The sequence below is a fragment of the Nicotiana tomentosiformis genome, chromosome 7 (genome assembly GCF_000390325.3).
Source record: "Nicotiana tomentosiformis chromosome 7, ASM39032v3, whole genome shotgun sequence".
NCBI classification, from domain to species: domain Eukaryota; kingdom Viridiplantae; phylum Streptophyta; class Magnoliopsida; order Solanales; family Solanaceae; genus Nicotiana; species Nicotiana tomentosiformis.
In genome coordinates, this window is record NC_090818.1 from 20,207,929 (window position 1) to 20,234,503 (window position 26,575).

General features: G+C 35.0%; 1 protein-coding gene across 1 annotated transcript; it reads left to right on the plus strand.

The window, feature by feature from the left end:
* Positions 1 to 23,379: 23,379 nt before the first annotated feature.
* Positions 23,380 to 24,407, plus strand: LOC138895109 (transcription factor MYB10-like). The gene is made up of 3 exons (XM_070179830.1): positions 23,380 to 23,580; positions 23,688 to 23,817; positions 23,916 to 24,407. The coding sequence occupies exons 1-3, from the start codon at positions 23,448 to 23,450 to the stop codon at positions 24,379 to 24,381; spliced, it is 729 nt and encodes a 242-aa protein (XP_070035931.1). The 5' UTR covers positions 23,380 to 23,447; the 3' UTR covers positions 24,382 to 24,407.
* The last annotated feature ends 2,168 nt before the right edge of the window (positions 24,408 to 26,575 follow it).

Consider the following 26,575-nt stretch of genomic DNA (forward strand, 5'->3'; position numbering starts at 1 on the left):
AACAAATCTTTAAGCCGACTTTCGATATTATCCTTCCAACCATGCTGTAATCTATTCTGATAGTATCCATTCTAGGTCCAATGACCTCATCTCATCCAACACAACCACTTTAGTAACATTATACATCAATATAATTTAAATCCATAACCCGTGCAATCCGTGCACCAATAAGCAACATTCCAAATATACTCAATCCTGGGAAAAAAATGACTCAGATGAGAGAACTGTCCCGCAAGCTCAACAAGTACCACCACAACACAATGCTAAGAACCTATCACATACCGTAGAACCAAAACACACGAATCTAATACAAGGGATCAGATCTCAACATAACTCCGCTGCAATGCGTGACCTCATCCAAACACTGGTCCATGTGAAATACTGCAGCCCCCATGCTCAAAATCAATAACCACGCGTAATCTGACATCAAGTACTCAAAGTGCATTACCATAACCATGAAGAAGCAGATGACACAATGCCACAAAAAACCCGAAAGAACATAACCTATACGCCATCGACCATGCAATACCCAATTACTCATCTCGCTCAAATTCCGCTATAAAGCCCAAATAGAACCGCACCAGGTGTTCTTATAACCAACGAATCACAACTCCTCGTAGCATAGAAGAGTAACTCACAGATCATTTCAGAACACAAATAAGCTCAATAACAACCGAATGACACATCCCTCAAAAATACCAGTATTGAACCAACTAATCCAGCTCGGTGTAGAATACACATCCTAATTGGGCCTACCAATGGACCCCCAAATCGACTCTGGTCACCCACAAATAGATAAATAACCCTCCGAAAGTTCACAATGGCTGAATCATAACACATACTATCATCTGGCTAGCTTCGCCACAACCTCACAATTCACAACTATGAAACAATCTGCTCCTGAGAACTCCCAGCCTCCAAATCCATAAAACACACGAATCACCATATCTAATTCCATCTCTACTGCCTGAATGTCTAACACATCTCTCATACACGATCATCCCACAATGAATACTTCTAAAATTCTTTCGTGCCACATAGCAAAATTTGAATATCAGTAGTCGATCAACCAGGAGCGTACCGCAATACCAGTGAAAACCCGTAAATCAAAACACTATGCACATTTTGAAATGCACCCTCTTCTCAGGGATTACCGAGCAGTTATAACATTCATCTAAATATTTGAGACTGACCATTCTGTCCAAAATTCGTGATCTTCCTTTTCAAGAATGAACTGCCACCTTGTATATGTAAATCTAAACCCTGCACAACACCCATATCTATCATGCCATCATATAAAAATTACGAGAACCTCATAATCATTCTGAGTCACAAGTAGAATACAAATCTGATCATTTAGAAGCCTTCCATTTGATGCCATCCGATAAAAAATCACAATACTCAACATGTTCCTCAGGCCGGTAGGAAATATCCATCTCAAACCGTGGTAGAAATCCTTGAGAATGCTTTGGATTCCATTTGCACATAACCAAGCTATCAGAACTAAATCTCTCTAAATCAACCAAGCCACGCAGGTCGCCAAAACCCAAGAGTATTGCCACGAAACACATGTGGAGACTAGCCACATCGTAGGTACCCAAAGAACCAATTATATCCATTATTGTGCTGATCCAACCTACTACCACGCCGTCCTATTTCTCCAAGTCCCTTCCAAATTGCCTTCAAATTGATACTTCTCCTTACTGGAACACCACGATCATTAAAATTCACCACACAAGATACCCTAGTATAAAACCACAGTGCCCTAAGGCTCATAAGTCGTAGACTTCCCTCTTAAGCACCCCCAAAGCACCACAACCGCGACACCCACTCTAAGGAGACCTTATGTGAACCTAAAACTGTTTCCTTCACCTTCTTGATTATGAAATACATAATCCACGATGGTATAAAAATGCCACAAGTCTCGACACCATCCAATGTAACTCTCAGTTTCTAGCAATATACAAATCTTGAAAATTCCAAATCGCTACATATAAATATTGAATCCATTAGAACCATTCTCAAGAGTCATACACTCTACTCAAATCTAAATTAAACCGACCAAACGGGCCGAACGACCTGTGCCCCATTAGCATACCAACACCCAAGGGAGTAACCCACACTCCTAAGCAACCGAGCAAATTCCTACTCGATGTACACTACATCCTTCACGAATAACCACTCAATTATTTTATGATTCCCATATACCCATAGAGTGTAATACAACTTGTATCCAGAAATTCCTTTACCTGAGTCATCCTCGATCTCGACCTCTGCAAGTCCTAACTGATTCACCAGTATACCCTGAACCGAAACCAATATAACACATAACTGTGCAATCAGCTTGTCAATAGCAGACTCCCCCACTTGGCTCACAGCCATGGAATAAAACATCTGATTACCTACAATAACAATACCCCATTACTACCATAATATCACAGTGAGATTCCACTAAATCCTTCATCCACTCATGCAACACAAACCATCTAGTACCTCAAATCATCTGCATATCTCGCGTTCATCCTTGTAATGGTTAAGCCAATTTCCACAAGCGATCCAAACTCAAATTGCAACATATATCATTCACTGGTAAAAGAGAACTCTCTACAAAACATCATAGGGATCACACAACCTTAGGACACCTTGCATGAGATAACCCACCTACTTTACCTCAAACTGACATCTCTCTATACCCTTCCACGGTCACGTCTACTACACAATCACTTAATCTTGTTGATTCCGAATTCATCAATAAGACATGAGAATCTACTTCACCCTACAACTAAACAACATGAGAGATCCCTCAACACACCCATAACTCGAGACCATAAGCCAAATTCCACTAATAGGGACACCAACGGACCTATAAGTCCCAAAATCACGTGCTCATACAATCAAAATCTCCTTGCTCAAGCTACAGTCAAAACCCAACCTCAAGTCCTATAGACTGGCCCATCATTAGCACGCTAAAATCATATCTCGCACTTCAACCATGGAATCAAAATCCGTCGTTGCACAGCTAATACCGAGCGCTCATGTGTGCATATGAATGTGTGGAAGGAATTCAAGGGGTTATGCTTCAAGTTGAATCAATGTCGCACGATAAGGAAAGAAAGATGGGAAGTATATCCTAAATGTCCTATAGCCTCTCGAAGATAGGTATGGACGTCATCATACCAATTCGCAAGACTTTACTCGACACTTGCTCATGACTTGTAGATCATATGAACCTAGAGTTCTGATACCAACTTGTCACGACCCCAAATCCACTAGTCGTGATGGCACCTAACCCAACCCGCTAGGTAAGCCAACTAGTAACTATCCAATTTCAATGATATTAACAAGACAAATAAACGATAGTAATTTACTGAATTTTATACATTTTCCAAGGACTGGTAGTACAAATCATGAGCTTCTAAGAATAGAATTTACAATGCTGAAATGAAATAAATACATCATCTGTTTGAAAAGTACATAAAAAGCGTTTTATAGATTTAAAGCTACCTCGAACAAGGGGCAGCTACAACCGGGACGCAGGTACATCTTCAATCCATCTCCCATCGAACACATCAACATCAGCGACCAACATCTGCACACAAGGTGTAGAAGTGTAGTATAAGTACAACCGACCCCATGTACTCAGTAAGTAACAAACCTAACCTTAGGTTGAAAGTAGTGACGAGCTAACACAAGGTCGGTCCAATACCAATGTTCCATAACAGTTCATAACAGCATAGTACAAGTACAAAACGAGTATCTCAGAAATAAAAGGCTTAGTTCATTCACAGTTCCAGAAACAAAATAGGCATTTCTTTTCAAGTATCTCACTGAAAACCCAATTTTTTTACCGAAAAAGCCAAAATACGAGTAAGTTTGAAAACTATAATTTTTCCCAAAAATCATTTCAACAATAAATAAGAAGTTCCATTTTCCTTTCAGATAGCAAATATAAGATGACTCTCTATGCTCATATGTAAAAATGTATGAGAAGTCATAAATGACATGATACTATACATCATGAGGAAAAATACATCTCTATGCCTGTATGTCAAGTGTACATGCCAAATGCAATGTAAATCAGTGATAAAGATCATATGTATACTCTCAGAATATCAATTCACTCCGTCCTCCCAGTCACCCAGCACTCAACACTCGGCACTCGGGACTTGGCACTCAGTACTCGGCACTCGCACTCAGTAGGTACCTGCGCTCACTCGGGGTGTGCAGACTCCGGAGGGGCTCCTACAGCCCAAGGGCCATAATTCGCACGGACAACTCACATGCCATAATATCAATATCTGTAATCGCACGGACAACTCACGTGTTGCATGGATAACTCACGTGCTGCATGGATAACTCACATGCTATAGTAAGCCAATCTGACCTGTTGTGGCGTGCAACCCGATCCCATAATCATCCTTACAATCAGGCCCTCGGTATCACTCAGTCATCAATCTGTTCAGTCTCTCGGGCTCACAATATCATGATACCAGCCCAAAAACAATGATATGATGCATCAATAAATAACAACAGAAACTGAGATATGATATGCATGTGAATGCATATGACTAAGTATGTAATGCAATGAAAGCAGATTACTCAACAATAAAAATGACCTCAGTGGGTCCCAACGGGATAAGCATGTAGCCTAGACATGGTTTCTAACATAACCACAGCTCGATAGCTATAGTACGTAGAGATTTCATGATTTCAGACAAATTCAGGTAACTATACAGTACCACAGAAATAATGGAAATCATAGTTCACACGGTGCACGTCCATACGCCCGTCACCTAGCATGTGCGTAACCTTAAAATCAAACACATAACACGTATATTCAGGGTTTATACCCTCAGCTCCAAGATTAGAAGAGTTACTTACCTCGAACAATCCAATACCAATGACGAGCAAGCCAAGTGATGCTCCAAAGAAGCCATCACGCGCGTTCCGACCTTCGAACCACTCGAAACTAACCAAAAACAACTCAAGTACATCAAACAATGCTAAATGAACCAATCCCGATCGAAAAAAACAAATCTTGAATAAAAAGACCAAAACCAACCAAAAGCCCAACTTTGGCCCACACCTCAAAACCCGACAAAATTTATAAAATCCAACAACCCATTCAGTTACGATTCCAACCATACTACTTTTACTCAAATCCGACTCCAATTCGATTTTCAAAACTCAAAAATTCACATTATGAAACTTTAGGCCAAAACCCCCAATTTTCTCTTTAAAATTCACAATACAATTACCAAAAATGAAGATAGATTAAGGAAATATAACCAAAACCGAGTAAAGAACAGTTACCCCAGTCCACAAGATGAAAATTGCTCTAAGAATCGCCTCAATCCGAGCTTAGAATGTCAAAATGAGGCCAAAATCGCGAACCCTTGTATTTAAAATTCTGCCTAGCACTTTCGCACCTACGGCACATTAGCAGCTTCAGCATCTTCGCATTTGCTACCAAAACACACTTCTGTCACGACCCAAAATCCAACTAGTCGGGATGGCACCTAACCCAACCCGTTAGGTAATCCAACTTTCAACTATCCAATTCCAATAACGATTATTAAAGTAATTTAAGTAAATAAAGATCTTAATCTTATACAATCTCCAAGAACTGGTAGTACAAATCATGAGCTTCTACGAATAGAGTTTACAAAGCGGAAATGAAATGAATACATAGTCTATTTGAATAGTACATAAATAGAGCTTTTATAAATCTAAGGCTACCATGAAAAAGAGGCAGCTACAACAGGAACGCAGATACATCTTCATATCCCGCAACCATCGCACAGCAACAACATCAGCCAACATCTGCACGCAATGCGCAGAAGTGTAGTATCAGTACAACCGACCCCATGTACTGAGTAAGTAACAAACCCAGCCTTAGGTTGAAAGTAGTGACGAGCTTACACCAAGGTCGGGTCCAAAACCAATAGTCCACAATAGTCCATAATAACATAAAGCAAATAATAACAGAAGTAACTCAGAGATAAAATGCTCGGCCAAATCATGATTTCAAAAAAATTATAGTTCCTTTCAAATACATCAGTGATAACCCAAATCGTTTGCCGAAGTTGTCAAAATATGAATAAATTTGAAAACAATAATTTCTCCCAAAAATCTTTTCACTAATAAATGAGATGTTTCTTTTTCTTTCCAGATAACCCGTGTAAAAACAAATGCATCACTATGCCCATCTGTCAAAAATGTGTAAAAAATCATGAATGATGTAATGTTGTACAGCATGAGAAAAATACATCTCTATGCCTGTATGTCATATGTGCATGGCAATGTGATGCAACTCAGTGATAAAATCATAAAACAGCCCCTCGGGCAGACCTCACAATCACTCGTATGCAGCCCCTCGGGCTTACCTCACAATCACTTATAAACAGCATCTCGGGCATACCTCACAATCACTCGTAAACAGCTCCACGGGCATACCTCACAATCACTCATGCCTCCCAGTCACTCAGCACTCGTCATTCGCACACAGTAGGTACCTGTACTCACTGGGGGTGTGTACAGACTCCGGAGGGGCTTCTTCAGCCCAAGCGCTATATCAAGCCAAATCATGGCATAAATCACGCAGTCCCTCGGCCTATATCAAATATGCTGCGGCGTGCAGCCCGATCCCATAAATATCTTCACAAATCAGGCCCTCGGCCTCACTCAGTCATAAATCTCTCCAGTCTTTCGGGCTCACAATGTCATGAAAATAGCCAAACAATGATGATATGATGTATCAATAAATAACAACAGAGTCTGAGATATGATATGCAATGAAATGAATATGACTAAGTATGAATTTTTAATTTAAAACAAATAATTCACAGCAATATGACCTCTGGGGTCCCAATAATACTTGCACATAGCCTCAACATGATTTTTAATATGCTTTTCAGCTCAATATCTTTAACTCATAAAACTACATGGAAAATGCCAAGATCATTTAACTACAAAATTCCATAGAAAACAATTATGTCACGATTTCTATAGTGCACGCCCACATGCCCACCACCTAGCATATGCGTCACCTCCCAACAATTCACGAAATACATATATTCAGGGTTCATACCCTCAACTCCAAGATTAGAAGAGTTACTTACCTCAAACAAGCCGAATCCAATGTCAAGCAAGCTAAACAATGCTTCAGAAATCCCATTATGCACGTATCAACTCCCTAATGGCTCGAATCTATCACAATTAATTTGATTCAGTCCACACAATTTATAGGAATTAATTACATATCCGAATACTAATATTTTCCACAAAAATTCAAAATTACGCCCCAAAAATCACCCATGGGACCCACGTCTCAAAATCTGACAAAACTCACAAAATACGATAATTCATCCAATTACAAGTTCAACCATACTAATTTCACTCAATTCCGACTCTGAATCGGTATTCAAACTCGAGAAATTCGTTTGGTGACATTATAAAAATTTCCTTCTATTTCTCTTGAATATTCGATAATCTTACGCCAAAAATGAAGATTAATTCATGAAATATAATCACAAGAGAGTTAAGAACACTTACCCCAAGTTGTGTGAAATATTTTCTCTCCAAAATCGCCCAACCCGAGCTCCAAAATCCGAAAATGGGTGAAAATGTCGAACCCTCGAATTTAAGGTTCTGTCCCAGCGATTTCCGCATCTGCGGATAAGAGGTCGCATCTGCGACCTTCGCTTCTGCGGGAAAAATCTCGCTTCTGCGAGAACAGCTTGGCCAGCCATAATCGCTTCTGCGATGGCAAGGACCGCACCTGCGGTCGCGCTTGGCCAACATGCGGGCTTGCCTCTCCCTCAACTCTGCATCTGCGGAGTCTCGCTCGCACCTGCAGGTTCGCAGATGCGGTTAACTTCTTCGCACCTGTGCTCTGCCCAGGCTAGCCCAGCTACGCTTCTGCATAAAAATGGCTGCATCTGCGGCACCGCACCTGCGGCCAATTCCTCACAGGTGCGATCATACCAGAAGACAGAAATTTTCCAGATTTCTTCTAAGTCCGAATTTGATCCGTTAACCATCTGAAACTCACCCGAGGCCCCCAGGACCTCAACCAATTATACCAACAGGTCCCACAACATAATACGAACCTACTCAAAACCTCAAATCACACCTAAGAAATAATGAATTACACCGCAATTCAAAATCAACGAACTTTGAACTTTCAACTTCTACATTTTGTGCCGAAACACATCAAATCAATCCGGAATGACTTCAAATTTTGCACATAAGTCACATTTCAGATTACGAACCTATTTCAATTTCCAGAATCCGATTCTGACCTCGATATCAAAAAGTCAACCCTCCGGTCAAACTTTCCAAAAATCCATCTTTCGGCATTTCAAGCCTAATTCCACTACGGACCTCTAAATAATTTTTCGGATACGCTCCTAAGTCCAAAATTACCATACGGAGCTATTGGAATCATCAAAATTCAAATCCGAGATCGTTTACACATAAGTCCACATCCAGTCACTATTTTAACTTAAGCTTTAAAACTTAGAACTAAGTGTTCCAATTCATTCCAAAACCTCACCGGACCCGAACCAATTGCCCCGGTAAGTCACACAACAACTGTAAAGTGTAATTTGAGCAGAAAATAGAAAAATGAGGTTGTAATACTCAAAACGACCGGTCGAGTTGTTACAGCTTCTGCGGAGTAGCGCTGGAGTTCTGCCTTGGCACCTGCGGTAAAAACTCCGATGTTGTGCTTACGCAGGTGCGAGTCCAATTTACGCTCCTGCGCTTAAGTTCGCTCATGCGCCTCTCGCACCGCATCTGCGCTTCTGCGGACTCCTACTCCCAGCAACACCTTCGCTCCTGCGACTCCTTTGTCGCTTCTACGACCATCGCACCTGTTCAAAACCAGCTGCAGGTGCGATCACACCAGAACCAGCAGCCTTCAGCAATGCACTATGCAACAAAAGTGATCTGAACCTCGTCTGAAACTCATCTGAGCCACTTGGGACCCCGTCCGAATATATCAATAAGTCCAATAACATAATACGGACCTACTCGAGGCCACAAATCACACATAACAACAGCAAAACGATGAATCACACCTTAACTCGAAATTAATGAACTTTGAAACTTCAAACTTCCATAACCGATGCCGAAACCTATCAAATCACGTCCGATTGACCTCAAATTTTGCACACAAGTCACATTCGACATTATGGACCTGCTCCAATTTACGGGATCGGAATCCGATCCATATATGAAAAAGTTCACTCCCGGTCAAACTTTTTAAAATTTTAACTTTCGCCATTCCGAGCCAAATTCAACCACGGACCTCCAAATCACAATCCGGACGCGCTCGTAAGTCCAAAATCACCAAACGGAACTAACGGAACCATAAAAATTCCAATCCGAGGTCAAATGCTATATATTGCAACTGTTAGAACATGCGCAGTGAAAGCAAGCATACAATTCAGGCATCAAATACATGTAAACTAGACAATGAAACAATTACGAGATTAGAAACCACTAACCTCTTGAAATCGTTGCACAAGTCCTCCACAAAGCAAGAATCCAAGGCTGCAGTCTTCTGCTATGGTCCTAGGAAGACCTTGGACGAAATTGCTTTGAGTGGGCAAGAACAATAAAGGGCTCAAAAAACGTGTAGGATTCTGCTTGTGCAAGTAGAATCATATTCTAACTATATCGGATAACATTTCTCCCAAGTCACTTTTTACCCAAGTCAGTCCAGATTTTTACTAGGTATAGCAGGGACCACCGAAAAAATAAGAGGCTACTAATTATAGTATTAATTCAAAATTTTGCACGAATTAATTCCTACTATAATTAATTACAGTTTATTCTACTAAAAAACTGCAATTGAACTCCTCAATATTAATTTTGAAAATTCACTAACACTTATTTTAGCTCCCCATATTAAGATCTCAAATACCAGTCAATTAAATTAAATCACTGACAATTCAATTTAATCAACTAATTAAATCTTTTATAATTCCGCTTAAACTATTTCATGTGACGGATACAAAATCCATAAACTTATAAGCTTACATAAAGGGGTATCATCAAACTCAAAAACGGATCATGGATTCTATCAATTAATTATTATTTCACAAATGTTATTCGTTATTGTCCAATCTATCAGGCATACACTAACTCTGAATAGAATTGTACCTTTTGATAAATCAAAATAATAAATAAATCACATTGATTATAATAATTATATCAAGATTAGGAGTATAAGCTCATTCAATGAATTAGAGAAAATATTTTATATATATTCAGTACAAAACTATCTTTTCTCTACTTGGTCCGTTCAATATACACTAAGTATACTAGCACAAGAAGTCGGAGTAAAACCACTCCCATAATCAAGACAAATTATATTATAATCTTGTGCTACAATCATCAAGATATTTTGTCCAATAATATCTTCGATTGTGAACATAGTTTATTAATTATGAGAACCGACAATTTAATCTTATGTGCATGAGCTAAGACTCCATATGTTAAATTGTCTACTACATAACTAAAGGACACACATGTAACAAATGATCTATTTAAAATAATACTTTATTGAATTGAATAAATTAAATAAATAATTGTTCCATAACTCATAAAACACAATACTATGTCTAAACCGTATGGTTAATAGTATATCCCAACAACATCAATACATTGCATTATTAATTAATTAAACTTAGTTGTAATCCCTTTTGAAGTACTAATGTGACGTTTCTAATCATGCACCGATGGTCAGCCATTGCAGCAAAATTACGAGGAAGACCGGACAGCGATATCAAAAACCAGTGGCATGCTCATCTTAAGAAACATGCGAATATAAATACCAATTCATCAACGTCAACAAAGCAATTTACTGAATCTTCACAATCTGTAGAATCTCAAAATGAGCACTCTTCTAATTATAAAGTTTCAGAACATGAAGCTGACTGTGAAAAAGCATGCTTGCGTTGTACCAAAAGCATCAAATTATAAAGAGGAGAAATAGAAAATAAAAGAAAATGTCGTTCCCTACCCTTAAACCCCATTTCCGTACTCCCTCCATACATCCATAATTAATTAGGTTAAAAAGGACACCTTTTTATATGGGAAAAAACTTATAATTTTAAATTTTTTATTTTATCTGATTGATATGCTTTTATATCACAAGAAATGTCATGACGTATTTAAGATCATAAGTTTAAAAAAATCTCTTTCTTATATAATTAAACTCGGTGCTTAACAAACATTGGCACAAAAATTAAACCATGAGAGTATATGTTATATATGTACAACTATAGCATATGAAGCTTGATCATAAATTCCATATGAATTAAGAATGTATAAAGGATTCAAATGTTTTAATTTGAGAGATATGATCATTATATTTATGAAGCATTTTCATTATATAGAGATTGTAATTAGTGTATAATTTACAAGGACTGTATTCAAAGCTAAATAATACTCCTATTGTATAGGTATTTGAGTACTTTAATCTAAAATTTTTGAGTGAATATAGTAACAAATTTCGCTACCCAAGACCTATTATGTCAAATAATCAAGAATAAATAATTGATGCGGAAACGTACCTGAATCCATCAGAACGACTGGAATTCTTCAGTCTAGCGGTTAGTAGTCTTCCAAATCAAGAAGTCGTAATCACCTTCCTAACGATGGGATGCTAGAAAGAAAACCCTACATCTGATTTGGGAACCACAACCCTATTAATAGATGCACAAGTTTATGTATTTCTAATTTAGCCCATCATTAAATTAGAAACTACATCCGGGTATCTACACATAAAACCTCATATTTTAGAAGGCGTCTTATAGACCCATTTAACTTTAAAACATCAAAAGATCACTTTCAATTTGGGTCAACCTTTAACAACAATAACCAACATACAATTATTCTTAATACAAAATATATGTGCAAGTCCATATATTCTTACAATCTCCCACTTGGACCATACACACACACCCACACACACACAGATATATATATATATATATATATATATATATATATATATATATATATATATATATATATATGTATATATGTATATATAACTTTATAATTGTATGTCACCTCATGAGCTCAAAAATATTTTCTATCATAAACTAAAGTACCTTCGAACAATCTCGTCCATCAATCATGCCAATATTGGACCAAGGCGCCTTTTGTTGCATTTATCACAACTAAACTTTCCTTGTTCACGAATACCAACATAACCAAATGACATAGATCAAATATGGATGCATAGCATAAAAATTACATGCAATGTGATCCAAGCATACCTATTCCCAACTGGTCCAACTGAAAAACAAGTCGGAGTGAAAAATAAACTGAATACTTTATTTCTGGAGAAATAATCTTAAATATCCTTAAACTGAAACCACAACTTTAATCTGAAAGCCAAATTGTGTTCGTAAAGAACATTTAAATGGTTACAAACTCCCACTGAAACTAAATATTCTTAAATGACATGACACCCATATGAGCAGTATTTCCATGAAAGACTTTGGGTGGTAGTCCCTTAGTAAGTGGATCCACAACTATGGAGTTTGTATCAATATATTCTATAGACACCTAATCACTTCAAACTCTTTCTTTAACAACCAGGGACTTTATGTTAATGTGATTTGACTTTATCAAACTCCTGTTGTTATTGAAATATAAGACTGCTAGCTTATTGTCACAAAATAACTTAAGTGTCCTATCAACTTGTCCATAGATTCGCAGCCAGTGGCAAAATTCTATAGTCATATTCCATAATTAGATACTACATAATATGTTATAAATTAACTTCCATGGTGAAAAGAGCTATGAGTGTTCATTTAACACTCTTCCTTATATAGCTCATCAACCAAGTATGTTGTCACGACCCAAAATTTCCACCTTCGGGACCATGATGACGCCTTAGGCAAGCAAACGTTAGAATAATTTAAACCATTTTTAACAATTCATTTTAATTAAATAATAAAAAATCAACAACCGGAATAATATATAAATTAAATGTGCAAACCAAAAATAATACAATATCTAAATACCATCCCAGAACCGGAGTCACAAGTGCACGAGCTTCTAGAATAATACAAACAAGGGTCTGAATAAAATAAAGGTATCTGAAAGAAAGCACACAGCTAAGATAAAGTAGAAGGGGACTTCAGAGCTGCGAACGTCGTGCAGCTATACCTCAAGTATCCTCTGATAGCTGAATCCGAACAATTCTACAGTATGCCACTGGGACCAACTCCGAAATTTGCACAAGAAGTACACAATATAGTATGAGTACAACCGACCCCATGTACTCTGTAAGTGCCGAGCCTAACCTCGACGAAGTAGTAACGAGGCTAAGGCAAGTCGCTTACGTTAACTTGTACGCAATAATAATAACAACAGGAAAAGAAGTAAGACTGGTAAATCATATCAATAATTGAAGTCAATTCAGCAGTCATAATCCTTCAATAAATTTCCGTTGCGGCGTGCAACCCGCTCTAACAATATAAACTTAACATATAACCCATTGCGGCATGCAACCCGATCCAATAATATAATCTTTCAATTAAATTCCGTTGCGGTGTGCGACCCGCTCCAACAATATAAACTTTTAATAAATCCGTGCGACGTGCAATTCGCTCCAACAATATAAACTTAAAATAAACCCGTTGTAGCGTGTAACCCGCTCCAACAATATAAACTTAACAATTCTTAAATGTAAAAATATTCCAAAAAATATTATATTAAATAAGAAATTATTAGGCAACAAGGCATACAATGATTATAATTTGGGAAACAAGTAATGACAAGTAGTAATTAATTATGAAAATCAGGGAGAAAATAGGTAATTTAATGTACTTAATGTCAAGTAGCAATTAAGGCGCACAATTCAAATAAACATGTTAGCAATTATAGCATGAATTCAAGATATAATATTGAACAAGGAATATGAGAGAAATAAGTAATATAATAATTTATTCATGATTTAAAATAATTTATGATTATTAGATAAATATGCAAACAATCAATTTGACGACGTATAGGCACTCGTAACCTCGCCTATACGTCATTACACATGAAATTCACTTAACAAATAAATCAAGGGTTCTATTCCCTCAAGTCAAGGTTAACCACGATACTTACCTCGCTTCGCAACCAAATTCAAGATTCCAATAAACCTTTGCCTCACGAATTGGTGCCTGAAAGCTTCAAATCTCGTCATAAATAGTTCAATACACTCAACACGAATCGTAGGAATTAATTCCATATTAAATTACAGATTTTTCAGATTAAAATCCGAAATTCATCTCAAAACTTAACAGTGTGACCTGCGTCTCGAATCTCGAAAAACTCACGAAATTCGAACACCAATTCCGAGACGAGTCCAATCATACAAAAATTATTGAATTCCGACATCGGATTGTCTTTCAAATCCTAAATTTTCGTTTTTGAAAAGTTTTACAAAAATCTCAATTTCTTCCATCCAAATCCGAAATAAATGATGAATATTGACATGGATTTATGAAATACAATCACTTGCTGATAAAGAACACTTACCCAAGTCGAATTCGTGAAAAATTCCTTTGGAATCGCCCAAATCCGAGACTCAAAACTCAAAAATGAGTAAAAATGGCAAACTTTCGATTTTAAGCATTCTGCCTAGGCAAGTCGCATGTGTGAAATGCGACTTTGTCTCATAATTCCAGGCAAACAAAAATTGCTACCAGCCTTCAGTAAATCGATCATAACTTTCTGTACAAATATCCAAATGATGAATGGTTTACCACTCTGAAAACTAGAATCAAAGGGATATAACTTTTGTGTTTTGAAAATCTCCAGATTTCTTATAGATTGCGAGATATAAGCTTCAAGAAATTCGCACACTGCTGTAGCCGAAAACTGTAGTACCAGCCTTCATTAAATCGATCATAATTTTGTGTACAAATATCCAAATGATGAATGGTTTACCTTTATGGAAACTAGAATCAAAGGGCTAAAACTTTCATGTTTATAATCTCTAAATTCCTTATAGATTACGCGATATAAGCTTCCAAAGTCAGCTCTGTGCATCATAAATTCGCACACTGCTGTAGCCAAAACCCAGCAGTTAAAAATAGCCTAAAAATGGTCCAAAACCACTCCGAAACTCACCCGAGCCCCTCGGGACCTCGTCTGAATATTCCAACAAATTCCAAAACATAATACGGACTTACTCAGGGTTTCAAATCATGTCAAACAACGTCAAAATTATAATTTACACCTCGATTTGAACTTATGAGTTTCAAACTTTTCAATTTACAAAACTCTTGCCGAAATATGTAAAATGAATAAAGAATGACTTTAAATTTGGCATACAAGTCATAAATGACATAACAGAGCTATTTCAATTTTCAGAATTGAATTCCGACCCCGATATCAATAAAGTCAACTCCAGGTCAAACTTTTCAAAAATCTTCTATTTTCCAACTTTCGCCAAAATGCACTGAATTTTCCTATGGACATCCACATCCAAATCCGGACATGTTCCTAAGTCCAAAATCATCATACAAAGCTATTAAAATCATCAAAATTTTATTACGGAGTCGTTTGCTCAAAAGTCAAATCTCCCGTCAAACTATATAAATTCAAGCTTTATAAAATCAAACCTTTTATTTATTTATTTTCAAACACTAACGGAAATATGCCTACACACCTTGGGAAAACTTCAACTTTAGTACACAAGTCAAAATTATTGTTACGAAGCTGATCAAACTATCGGAATCCAAATCGGGACCCGGTATCAACAAAAATGTTGATATCTAATTATGGCCAATTTAGGAATTATTTAAACCTTTAAATTTTTAGTTTTCATCAAATGGCGATAATTCGAGATATGGACTTTCGAATTTGATTCCGGGTATACGCCCAAGTCCCAAATTACGATACGGACCCATCGGGACTGTCAAAATACTGATTCGGGTCCGTTTGCTCAAAATATTGACCGAAGTCAACTTAAGTGAGTTTTAAAGCAGTATTTCACATTTTTATTATTTTTTTTACTTAAAGGCTTTCCATAAAAATATATGTACTGTGCACGCAAGTCGAGAATATTGAATGGTACTATTTGAGGTCTTAGAGCACAGAATTGAATGTTAAATTTAAAAATGACCTATCGGGTCATCACATATATCATATCATATCAACATCTAGTGAAGTTGATATCTGAATACCTGATTATCTTCAACTTTTTTCGACTTCCTTTATGTGAGCATAAAATATTTGTTCTCTGTACTTACCTTTTGAATCCTTAAGTTGCTTTCAAAAGATAAGTTTATAAATTATTTGAATATCTGCCCAACATCCCTAAATTAAATGAGATATTTGGATGCATACAAAGCTGATCATACATGAGACAATAAAAAGAATATACTTACTCCTACTAAACTTATGGCATACACAATAATTAACAAAATTTATCTCAAAATCAAATAAGACAATAACTTGATAGAAATAAGTAATAATATTTACGAGACACTTTCTTAAGTCTATAAATGATTTTCTTCATTGAAATTTATTCTTGAGGTTGTAGAGTTTGTTCTTTGGGAACTACTTCTTGAAGGACTGGTTGAATGTTATTGTCTTTGATTCGAATCTGCTTCTTGAATAATATCAGGTATAGAAAGTTGTTCCTGAGCATTGACAATAACAACTAGAGGAATACCAATATGTTCCTCTTCAAAGACAAAGTCCTTAACTCTCTCTCTCCCCCCGCAAACTCAACATCCTCAAAGAACCTCACATTACTGAAAAAAGTAGCCTTAGTAGTGGGATAAAAATTCTGAAAAATTAAGGGGATAGATAATAGGGATAATATTATAGGACAAATGTCTCTTGATTCTCCTTTAAAGATATGACCTAATCTCTCGTGCCATAAAGAAGTTGTATACTGGATGGTTAATTTACCCTTATTATTAGTTATGTTAACATGCAAGGTTCATTCAATGAAACAATCATATCAAGTAAGTATAGATTATTGTAACCTGATAAAGAACCGGGACCAACCAATTTTGAATTATGAAAGGGACTAATTTTTTTTAATTTCCAAATAAATAAAAATAACCAAACTTGTCTAATACAGAAACAAAAATCAAATCCCCTAAAAATAATATTGCAACATAAGTCTCGTTAAAATTCAAATAAAATCGGTTCTTAACAACACAAATTCAAATAAAATCGATTCTTAACAACAATCTAAAAGTTTCAATTGCTTCGACTTCCTCCGACTTGTTGTCACCATCGTAGATATATCTTTTACCATCATCAGGCTTTCGATAGTTTAGGCAACTCTGCTTAGACACAGTGATGTGAATTGTTATACTGGAATCTATCCACCATCTGTGTCTTGGTACCAAAGTCAAATTAACCTTAGAACAAATAAAATTAAGAGGTGTACCTTTCTTTGTACGCCATGCGTGATAGTTGGTATAATCCTTCTTCTTATGACCTTCAGCTTTACAAAAGAAACAACCATCTGTAGTTGGTTCCTGATGTTGTTTCTTTTGTGATGGTGTATCTACAACATCCTTATTCTTTCTCTTCTTGTCCTTCCTTTTGTCCTTAGGCACATCGGCTAAGTGAGCACTTTCTGTCTTTTTCTGCTTTAGTCTATCCACTTCCTGAATACAATGCGAGATGAGATCATCTAGAGACCAAGTCTCTTTCTGACAGTTATAGCTCACCTTAAACTGGCTAAACTGTAATGGAAGGGATATCAAAATCAAGTGCACTAGCAAGTCCTCAGAGAGGTGCAACTTAAGTGCTTTCAACTTAGAAGCAAGATGAGATATTTGCATAATGTACTCCCTAATATTACCTTTACCTTGATACCTCATTGAAGTCAGACTTGTCAAGAGTGTATCAATCTCAGCCTTTTCACTCTTGACAAATACCCTTTCAAGTTAAGCCATAAATGCTTTAGCCGTCCTAACCTTATCGAATATAGTGCTCCTGAATGTTTCTGGAACGACTTTCTTCATGATCATCATACACATGCGATCTGATCTCTCCCACCTTTCCATCTCCCTCTTTTCATTAGAGGTACTCTTATCTGTAAAAGATGGTGGCGAATCAATCCTTAACGCAAGGTCGAGATCCATAACTGTCATGCTCCAAAATCGAAGAGCGCGATCAGCGCTCAACCGAGTGAACTCGACCAGCGCTCAACCGAGTGAACTCGACAGAGCAAGCCTATTAGATTTCCTTCTACCCAAACTCATCCACAAATGAAGATAATACATATTTTCATTAATTAGACAAAAACGTGATCATATCTACAATACCAATTCATTACCAATAGTTTTCATCATTTTTCTTAAAGTCTCAAGTGGGACAAGTAATACAACAACAATATAACATAGTTTGTCTTTCCCAACACCAATCCACAACCCACACTATGTCTACGGAGCCTATATAGATAAAGAAGAGTACAATGATAATGCCGGCAACAAGGCCCCGTCTATACCTCAAACCGAATGCACAAAGTACAAAAGATACATGACCCCGGGATGAAGTGGGGCTCACCATGTCAGGTGGGAAGAAGGTGTACTACTATCACTGATCAATATCTCCTGCAGTGGAACCACCTGCATTCATTTAAAGATGCAGCGCCCCCGACAAAAGGGACGTTAGTACCGTCAAATAGCACTAGTATGTATAACTAAACACCCTCTCAACAGAACAAATAATAAGAACAAGAATTATCATAATATCAATGAAAGCCTTAATCAACATCAAACCTCAATTTAGGATCAAGACTGTATTCAGATTAATTTTCATATCTCACATTGGGAGATTTTTAGCATCGATATACCATTGTCCATAATTTCAGTACCACCGTACTCTCAGCACGGAGTCCGATCACGACCCGATCAGTTAGGCTGTCTTATTCGAGACATCAAACCCTTTGTTTTTATATCAATCATAACATTTCATATTTCTTTCATTAAAGTACATCAAAAGACTACAAAACATCGCATAGGTTCAAATATCAAGCCTTATTGTACTTGCATCATTCTAAACTTCTTTTATGGTAAACTAAGCCATATGATCTATATGCAGAACACCTAATATAATGTAATTCAAACAACCTGTACAAACGAGGACAAAGAGGGTGGCACCTATTGTCTAAATTAATAATATGTCTCATTAGACCGTCCTTAGTGTTCACATATCATATTATACACTTATGTGTTTCCTAGACCGTCCATAGTTTTCACATATCATATTACACACTTATGCGTTTTCTAGACCGTCCATAGTGTTCACATATCATATTATACACTTATGTATTTTCTTTGCAAAATTTTACGAGGCCTTACAATAACTCCGAGAACAATGTTGAGATTCTCTTGCCATGACTTGGAGTTAGTGACATTCAACATAGGAATCGAAATGATGCTGGAAGTAATATTTGCAGGAGTAATTTCAGCTGAATCAGAGAACAACAAACGACGAAGTAAGCTCTCGTAAAACTTAAAACCAAAATAAAAATAAATTTGAATAAATGTAGACCCCATCTCAAGGTACCGGTCACTCCATTAATATTTTATTTTTGGATAAAATATTAACTTATAAGTGGTATCTTGCTGTAGTAACCAAACATTGATAATAAAGAACATGTTGAATATTAAATCTTCCTTTGGGCTAATTTATTATTCACACGTAAAACCAAATAATTATCATGCGTGTATTACGACAAGATGCACATGTAATTCTAATAAACATTGACCTTCCTTTGGGCCGATCAATATTCAAATAAGTTACACGCACAAACCTTTTATATTTCAAAATAAATAAATCTCAATAAGAGAGATCACTTTGGCAACATCAAGCTTCAAATTTATTCATCTCAAGAGATATATATATATATATATATATATATATATATATATATATATATATATATATATATATATATATATATATATATATACCGTACCAATATTCAAATTTAAATTCTTCAAAAACATAATTATATAAGTCTTAAATTATGGTGGGTCCCAAAATGAATTAACCAAATATATAAACTCCCAGGCTAACTTAACGATGGGCCTGAATTTTTCAAGAAAGGATACTGCCAGTATATATATATATTTTTAAAATATATTGTTAAAAATAACTAAATAAGAAACTCTTTTACAAATCCCTCAAAGAAGCCTTTCTGGCAGCACATCTAAAAGATGTCAAAACCTCATTCCATATACTTATGCCACAAGAGTGGCGTCTAGAAACTAACCTTATGCCCTTCCCATTTTTTGTTAATGTTGTTGCAGAAGAAAAGTCCCAATACTTCAAATAAATAAACTAAAGCCATTCCAATAGCCTTTGTGGCGATTAACTAAACGGGTACAAGCCTCCCAACTAGTGAAATTTATGTGCCACAGGTCGGAAGTCCAAAATTTGATCTATTTATTTATTTTCCTTCTTTTCTTTAATTTTGATCAACAAAATAATATTAACAATAATTAATCAAAAGTATCTTTTCTAACGGCAGATGTAGAAAAGGAGGTTAAATCCCAGATTCCTTTTGCCGTAAGAAAAAAATAGCGCTTCAAGGGTTCTAACTCAACACCGATTTGTAATTCCTTTTCTTCTTTCCTCTTTATTTTTCTTACAAAAAAAAAATTATTGATACATCATAGGAAGAATGAATAGATAAACTTAAGACTTCGATAGCCTTTAGCGAGAACAAATCTCAGTTGAGTGCAAGCTCTCAAATTCTTAACTTGTCGTAAAGAGGTGTTAGCCAAAGAAGTTCATAGTTAATCTACTTTGTTTTTTGGTTAAAAAAATAAACTGATTTACCAAATATTAAAATAATCACAAAAAATCAATAGCAGCCTTTTATGGCCTTTTCCTGGCCACATATTCCAAACGGCGATCAGACCTCCAATTTGGAATTACGGGATAGACTTCGTAGAAGCAATGAATTTGAACATGAATCTTTTTGTTTTACCCTTCAAGACGTCTTAATGATTTAATATAGGCTTTTGATAGCAATTGTTAGAACCAAATTACTTTAAAGATAAACAATCTTATCTTTTACTCAAAATCTATCATGTCAAATCATCAAAAATAAATACTAGATGCGGAAACGTACCTGAATCCATCATAACGACTCGAATTCTTCAGTCTAGCGGTTAGTAGTCTTCCAAATCAATACATAAGCCGTAATCACCTTCCTAATGATGGAATGATAGAAAGAAAACCCTACGTCTGATTTGAGGGCCATAACCCTATTAATAGATGCACAAGTTTATGTATTTCTAATTTAGCCCATCATTAAATTTGAAACTACATCCGGATATCTACACATAAAATCACATACTTTAGAAGGTGTCTTATAAACCCATTTAACTTTAAAACCTTAAAAAGATCACTTTCAATTTGCGTCAACCTTTTAACTAACAACTAATATACAATTATTTTTAATATAAAATATATGTGCAAGTCCATATATTCTTACACGTACAACATCTAATTCGTTGATAACCTTTTTTAGTATTTTCTTCCTTGTATAGAGACTCCATGTGTCACTGAGATCTAATAATGCCAAAATAAGTTCTTGAAATGTGAAAGCGCAGACTACATGTGAACGCGTATAAGGACTCTATAATAGAGAGTTTGATTAATAAAAGTACTTGATTCTTCATATGGTACGGTATAGAGATGCACATTGAATGATTGACTATCGTACGATTTTTAATTTCAGCTTGTTTACTGATAGCTCCTTATCAATTAATTACTTATTAAGGTAGTCGTAATACATAACGAGTGGACTTCATCTTTTTTTCTTTTTTAGGGGGCTTTTCTTTCTTTTGTCCCTTTCGATTCATCTAGACCAAAATAACGACAAATATACAAGTTATCCATGTTGGAAACTATTAACATTGTCTTAAATATTTAAATTTAAAAACGAGTTAAGCAATTATAGTTGGTGGTATCAGGTACGGGTATACATAGACCAGGTTGGTTCGGATTTTTCAATTATCAAATCAAACCAATGGTGTCGGATTTTTAAATTTATAAACCAAACCAAACCAACCTCGTCGGGTTTTTGAATCTCGATTTTTCTCGAATTTTTTGGGTTTTCGGATTTTTTTCGGTAAAGTTTTCATAGCATAAAATATGTAACTTGTACTCCAAAATATTTCTTAAGTCCTAGTAAATACAACTATATAATATATTTTCCAAGAAACTAACACAATAATATGAGATAAGTCATAGCATTATACTAAAATATTAAATAACAAATATAAAATAATAAAATTACATAAAATAAATATTGCTAATTAATAAGCCATAATAAAAATTAACATAATTTAAAAATACTATATAGGTCATGCTAAAATAAGTATAGCTAATAAGTACTAATATTAATTACATAACTAAGTACTAAAGAAAAAGATAAACTAAGTTATGCATTTTCATTATAAACCAATGTAAAAGTAAAATAATTATCCAACGCTATTGTCATTCCTAGTATTGAATTGAATTTTTTTTGTTAGCATTAGTATTGATTTGAACTTTGTTAGAGTTACTACATTTATGGGCTTTAAAATTTATTTACCGTTCAAGAATGTTAAGTCTAAACTTGAAATAATACGTTAAAAGATAAAACTGTGAAAAAGTTTAAGAAATATTTATAAATTATATTACAATAAATATTTATATGTATTAAATATTTTTAAAAATTATATAAATGTACTATCGGATTGGTTTGGTTTCGGTTTGACTTTTTTTAGTTAAAACCAAATAAAACTAATTATGGTCGGGTTTTATTTTCTAATACCAAACCAAACCACATCAGGTTTTTGTTTCCGGTTTGACTCGAATTATTGATTTGGTGCAGTTTATCGGTTTTCTCTGTACACCCTAGTTGGTGGATACGATTAGTGCCTCTTGTCTATTGAATTTCATATTGGGCATGAATCACTTAATATTTTGATATAAATTAACTTAAAATCGTTTTACGTTTCTTCAAGAGGTCATTTATAAATTAAGGGGAAAAAGTGAAAGGGTAAATTTTCTCGGGGATATAATGATGAAAAGCAAAGCAATAATTCAGGTAAATAACATAGAAAATAAAGAAATCGATTAACACGTCTTCACTGAATATTCAGTTAGTGTGGAAAGCTTATCACTAGAGTCAAGACAGTGAAGCCAGTCTCTTTATAGGATCTATGCCTTGACCTTGAAGCCCAGATATAATTGTCTGTTTTGTGGGGGGGGGGGGGGGGGGGGGAAGGGGAAGGTGGGGTTTCATTGTTAATCAGAAACACGGCTTAAGTTGTCTGGTCGAACTGCATATATATATAAGAGAGGAAATATTAGAGTGCAAGAGAGAGTATAAGCAAAAGAAATCAAATTAAGAAAACCAAGAGAGAATATATATAGGTATTCCAAAGAAAATGGTGAGAACTCCTTGTGTTGACAAGCATGGAATTAAAAGAGGCGAATGGAGTAAAGAAGAAGACAACAAACTAAGAGCTTTTGTGGAAAAAAATGGTCATCCGAATTGGCGCCAATTGCCTAAATATGCTGGTTAGTAGATAGTGTAGTATATATATATATATATATATATATGGAGCCCCAAAATTCTTTTATTTTTTCTTTCTGAAAGTTCTTATTTCTTTTAGGATATTTTTCAGGTCTAATGAGATGTGGGAAAAGCTGCAGACTGAGATGGATGAATTACTTGAGGCCCGGTTTGAAGAGAGGCAATTATAGCAATGAAGAAGAGGAGCTCATTATTAAATTACACAATGAACTTGGAAACAGGTAGAAATTACATTTGATTAAACTAAGTTATACTATTACATTTTGAAGTACACCTACTATAAATTAAATGTTCTAAACATAGTATTCAAATCTTGCAGATGGTCAGCCATAGCTGCAAAATTACCAGGAAGATCGGACAACGATATCAAAAACCAATGGCATGCTCATCTTAAGAAACGTGCGAATATAATAAATACCAATTCATCAACGTCAACAGAGCAATTTTCTGAATCTTCACAGTCTGTAGAATCTCAAAATGAACACTCTTCTAATTATAAAGTTTCAGAACAGGAAGCTGGCTGTGATATGAAAGAGTTGCAATCTGCTAGTGTTAATGCCGTTGACACTTCAGTAGAGGTTACATCAACTGATTTATATTCGAGTTGTTCCCTTTTAAATGGAATGGATTGGATTGAAGAAGATCATATCAGGTCAATGGAAAAATTTCCAGCAGATTTCTTGAACTTTTGTTGGACAAATCCCATCGACAATTTTCAGACAGAACCCTTTGACAATTTTCAGACAGAACCCTTAGACCATTTCTGGAGACAACCATTCTTTTAATTCTTAAATACCTCAACCTACAACAAGTTCTTACTTAATACATTCTGCAAGTTTTTGAAAGAACGACGAGGAGAGAGCATGTGTGATCAATGACATATCAGAGCTTTTAATTAAATTTTTTATTTTGAATGATAATATTAATTTTTTTACCTCATAAATGAGTACAATAATAATTGTTTACCCAATACCAAGCTTGTCACTTGTTTTAGTCAAATTGTTTTACTATTAGATAATTGATCCTTCCTCCACGTGCTAAAAAGATACTTTTATTTTTTGTTCCCCACCAAAAAGACATTTTATTTAGAAAATTAAATGTCTACTTGTATTATACAAGTAATAATCCACTCGTCATTGAACTCTTTTGGATCCGCGTTTTGGGTTAAAACTGTCTGTAACACGACGATATCCTATGACGTAGTTCTCATGCTGATTGATGACCTCATCAATAAACCAACAACACTGGGTATCTAAAACCACTAGAGTAGTATTTATTTATTCGTTAAAATTGCTCAAAATAATGTAATCGATCTGAGTATGTTTTTTTCTTTTACTATTATTTGACACTCAATTATTTGGTTCAATGAAGAAATCTCAACTATGGATTCTCTAAAAGCTCCATGCATATGTGCGTCGTACGAAATGCATCCAAAAATTATTAAAGAGGAAAATTGAAAAAAAGAATAGAAATTTTTATTCAAATATCCGCTTATATTTACTTTTTTTCCTAGTTAGTATTAATAGATTATAAAATTAACTGTACACGGTTATATATATATATATATATATATATATATATATATATTGATTATTTTTAATTTAAACTATTGGATAAACGATTATTTAGATTAATTCTAGTTCTTTTACCTCTACTGCTTCATTTATGGTGCTTAATCTTTGCATCAATAAGAATTCCATTGACTTTCCCTTAAAAGGTGTAAATGTGAAAAGGTTTATTTTATAATATCTGTCATCAAATTACAGCTATACATTCAAGAAATAGTACTATGATAGGCCTCTTCAAACCATGCCCTCCATTCACCCCCTCCAATTCCTAGAATACAACGAGAGAGAGAGGAGGGAGACGCACAATAGTTGGGTTCTTTTTGTTACCGAGATTAGAATACTTTATTTATGGTATATATATATATATATATATATATATATATATATATATATATATATTGAAATTATATTTCTTTCGTATTTAATTATGGATATTAATTAATATCGATATAATTTTATATCAAAAATTTATTAATCTTTGTTTCAATTTATGTGAACCTATTTGACTGGATACGGATTTTAAAAAATAGAAGACTTTTGAACTTGTGGTGTAAAATAATACACATATATTTTTTGTATCTATAAATCATTGCATAAAATAAAATTATTTTTAAATATGTAAATGAGTCATTCTTTTTGGCATGGAGTAAAAAAAAAAATTCACATTGAAACGGAGGAAGCATTATTTTTCCCACATTCGATGTGAGATTATAAACAATCATAGGATTGTAATTTCCAGGATATCTTAGTTAGCAACCAAACCAAGCTTACTGTTTTGCATCCGAAGTCTCTAAATATATATGAAGCCCAAAGGCTCTACATTAATTTAAGCGGTATGTGAGCGATTATTTATGTTTACAATTATACTCTTTTGGCATCTAGTGGATGCTCCAATATTTCAGTTATTTTAGTTTGCTTTGTTATTGCTCCGCTCAAATTATCTTAAGTTTACCTACACTAAGATCTCGTTGGATAAGATTTACTTAGATAAATATATTTGTTTCTTATTATTTATATAATGGGTTTAAGAGTTTAATTTTGGCATAAAGGAATTTCACCATTTTACAAGTATATAACTTTAAGACACAGAAGATGTATATGTGGTTAGTTAAATAATATTACAGAGGTATTTAGAGTAATTTAACCTAATTTTTGGCAGGTCACAAATTCTACGACTTCATAGACAGAAAAGTAAAATAAAAGAAAAGAAAAGAGCAGAGCAAAAAAGACTTGGTCACACAACAGCTAATATGCCAAAATAAGTTCTTGTTTAAGTGGCAGTAGCCGGGGTGTTGTGCAGGTTGGGATATTCGAGTGAAATGTGAACACTGAATAGAAGAAAGGGCAGACTACATGTGAAGTCCTAATTAAGGACTCTATAACAGATTCCCGGTTGCTAAAAGAAGTTATT

Excerpts from the sequence above, each read along its gene's own strand:
- LOC138895109 (XM_070179830.1), top strand. The coding sequence starts at position 23,448 with ATGGTGAGAACTCCTTGTGTTGACAAGCATGGAATTAAAAGAGGCGAA. Across the intron at positions 23,581-23,687 it reads CCAATTGCCTAAATATGCTG|GTCTAATGAGATGTGGGAAA; the intron begins GTTAGTAGATAG and ends GATATTTTTCAG. Across the intron at positions 23,818-23,915 it reads CACAATGAACTTGGAAACAG|ATGGTCAGCCATAGCTGCAA; the intron begins GTAGAAATTACA and ends CAAATCTTGCAG.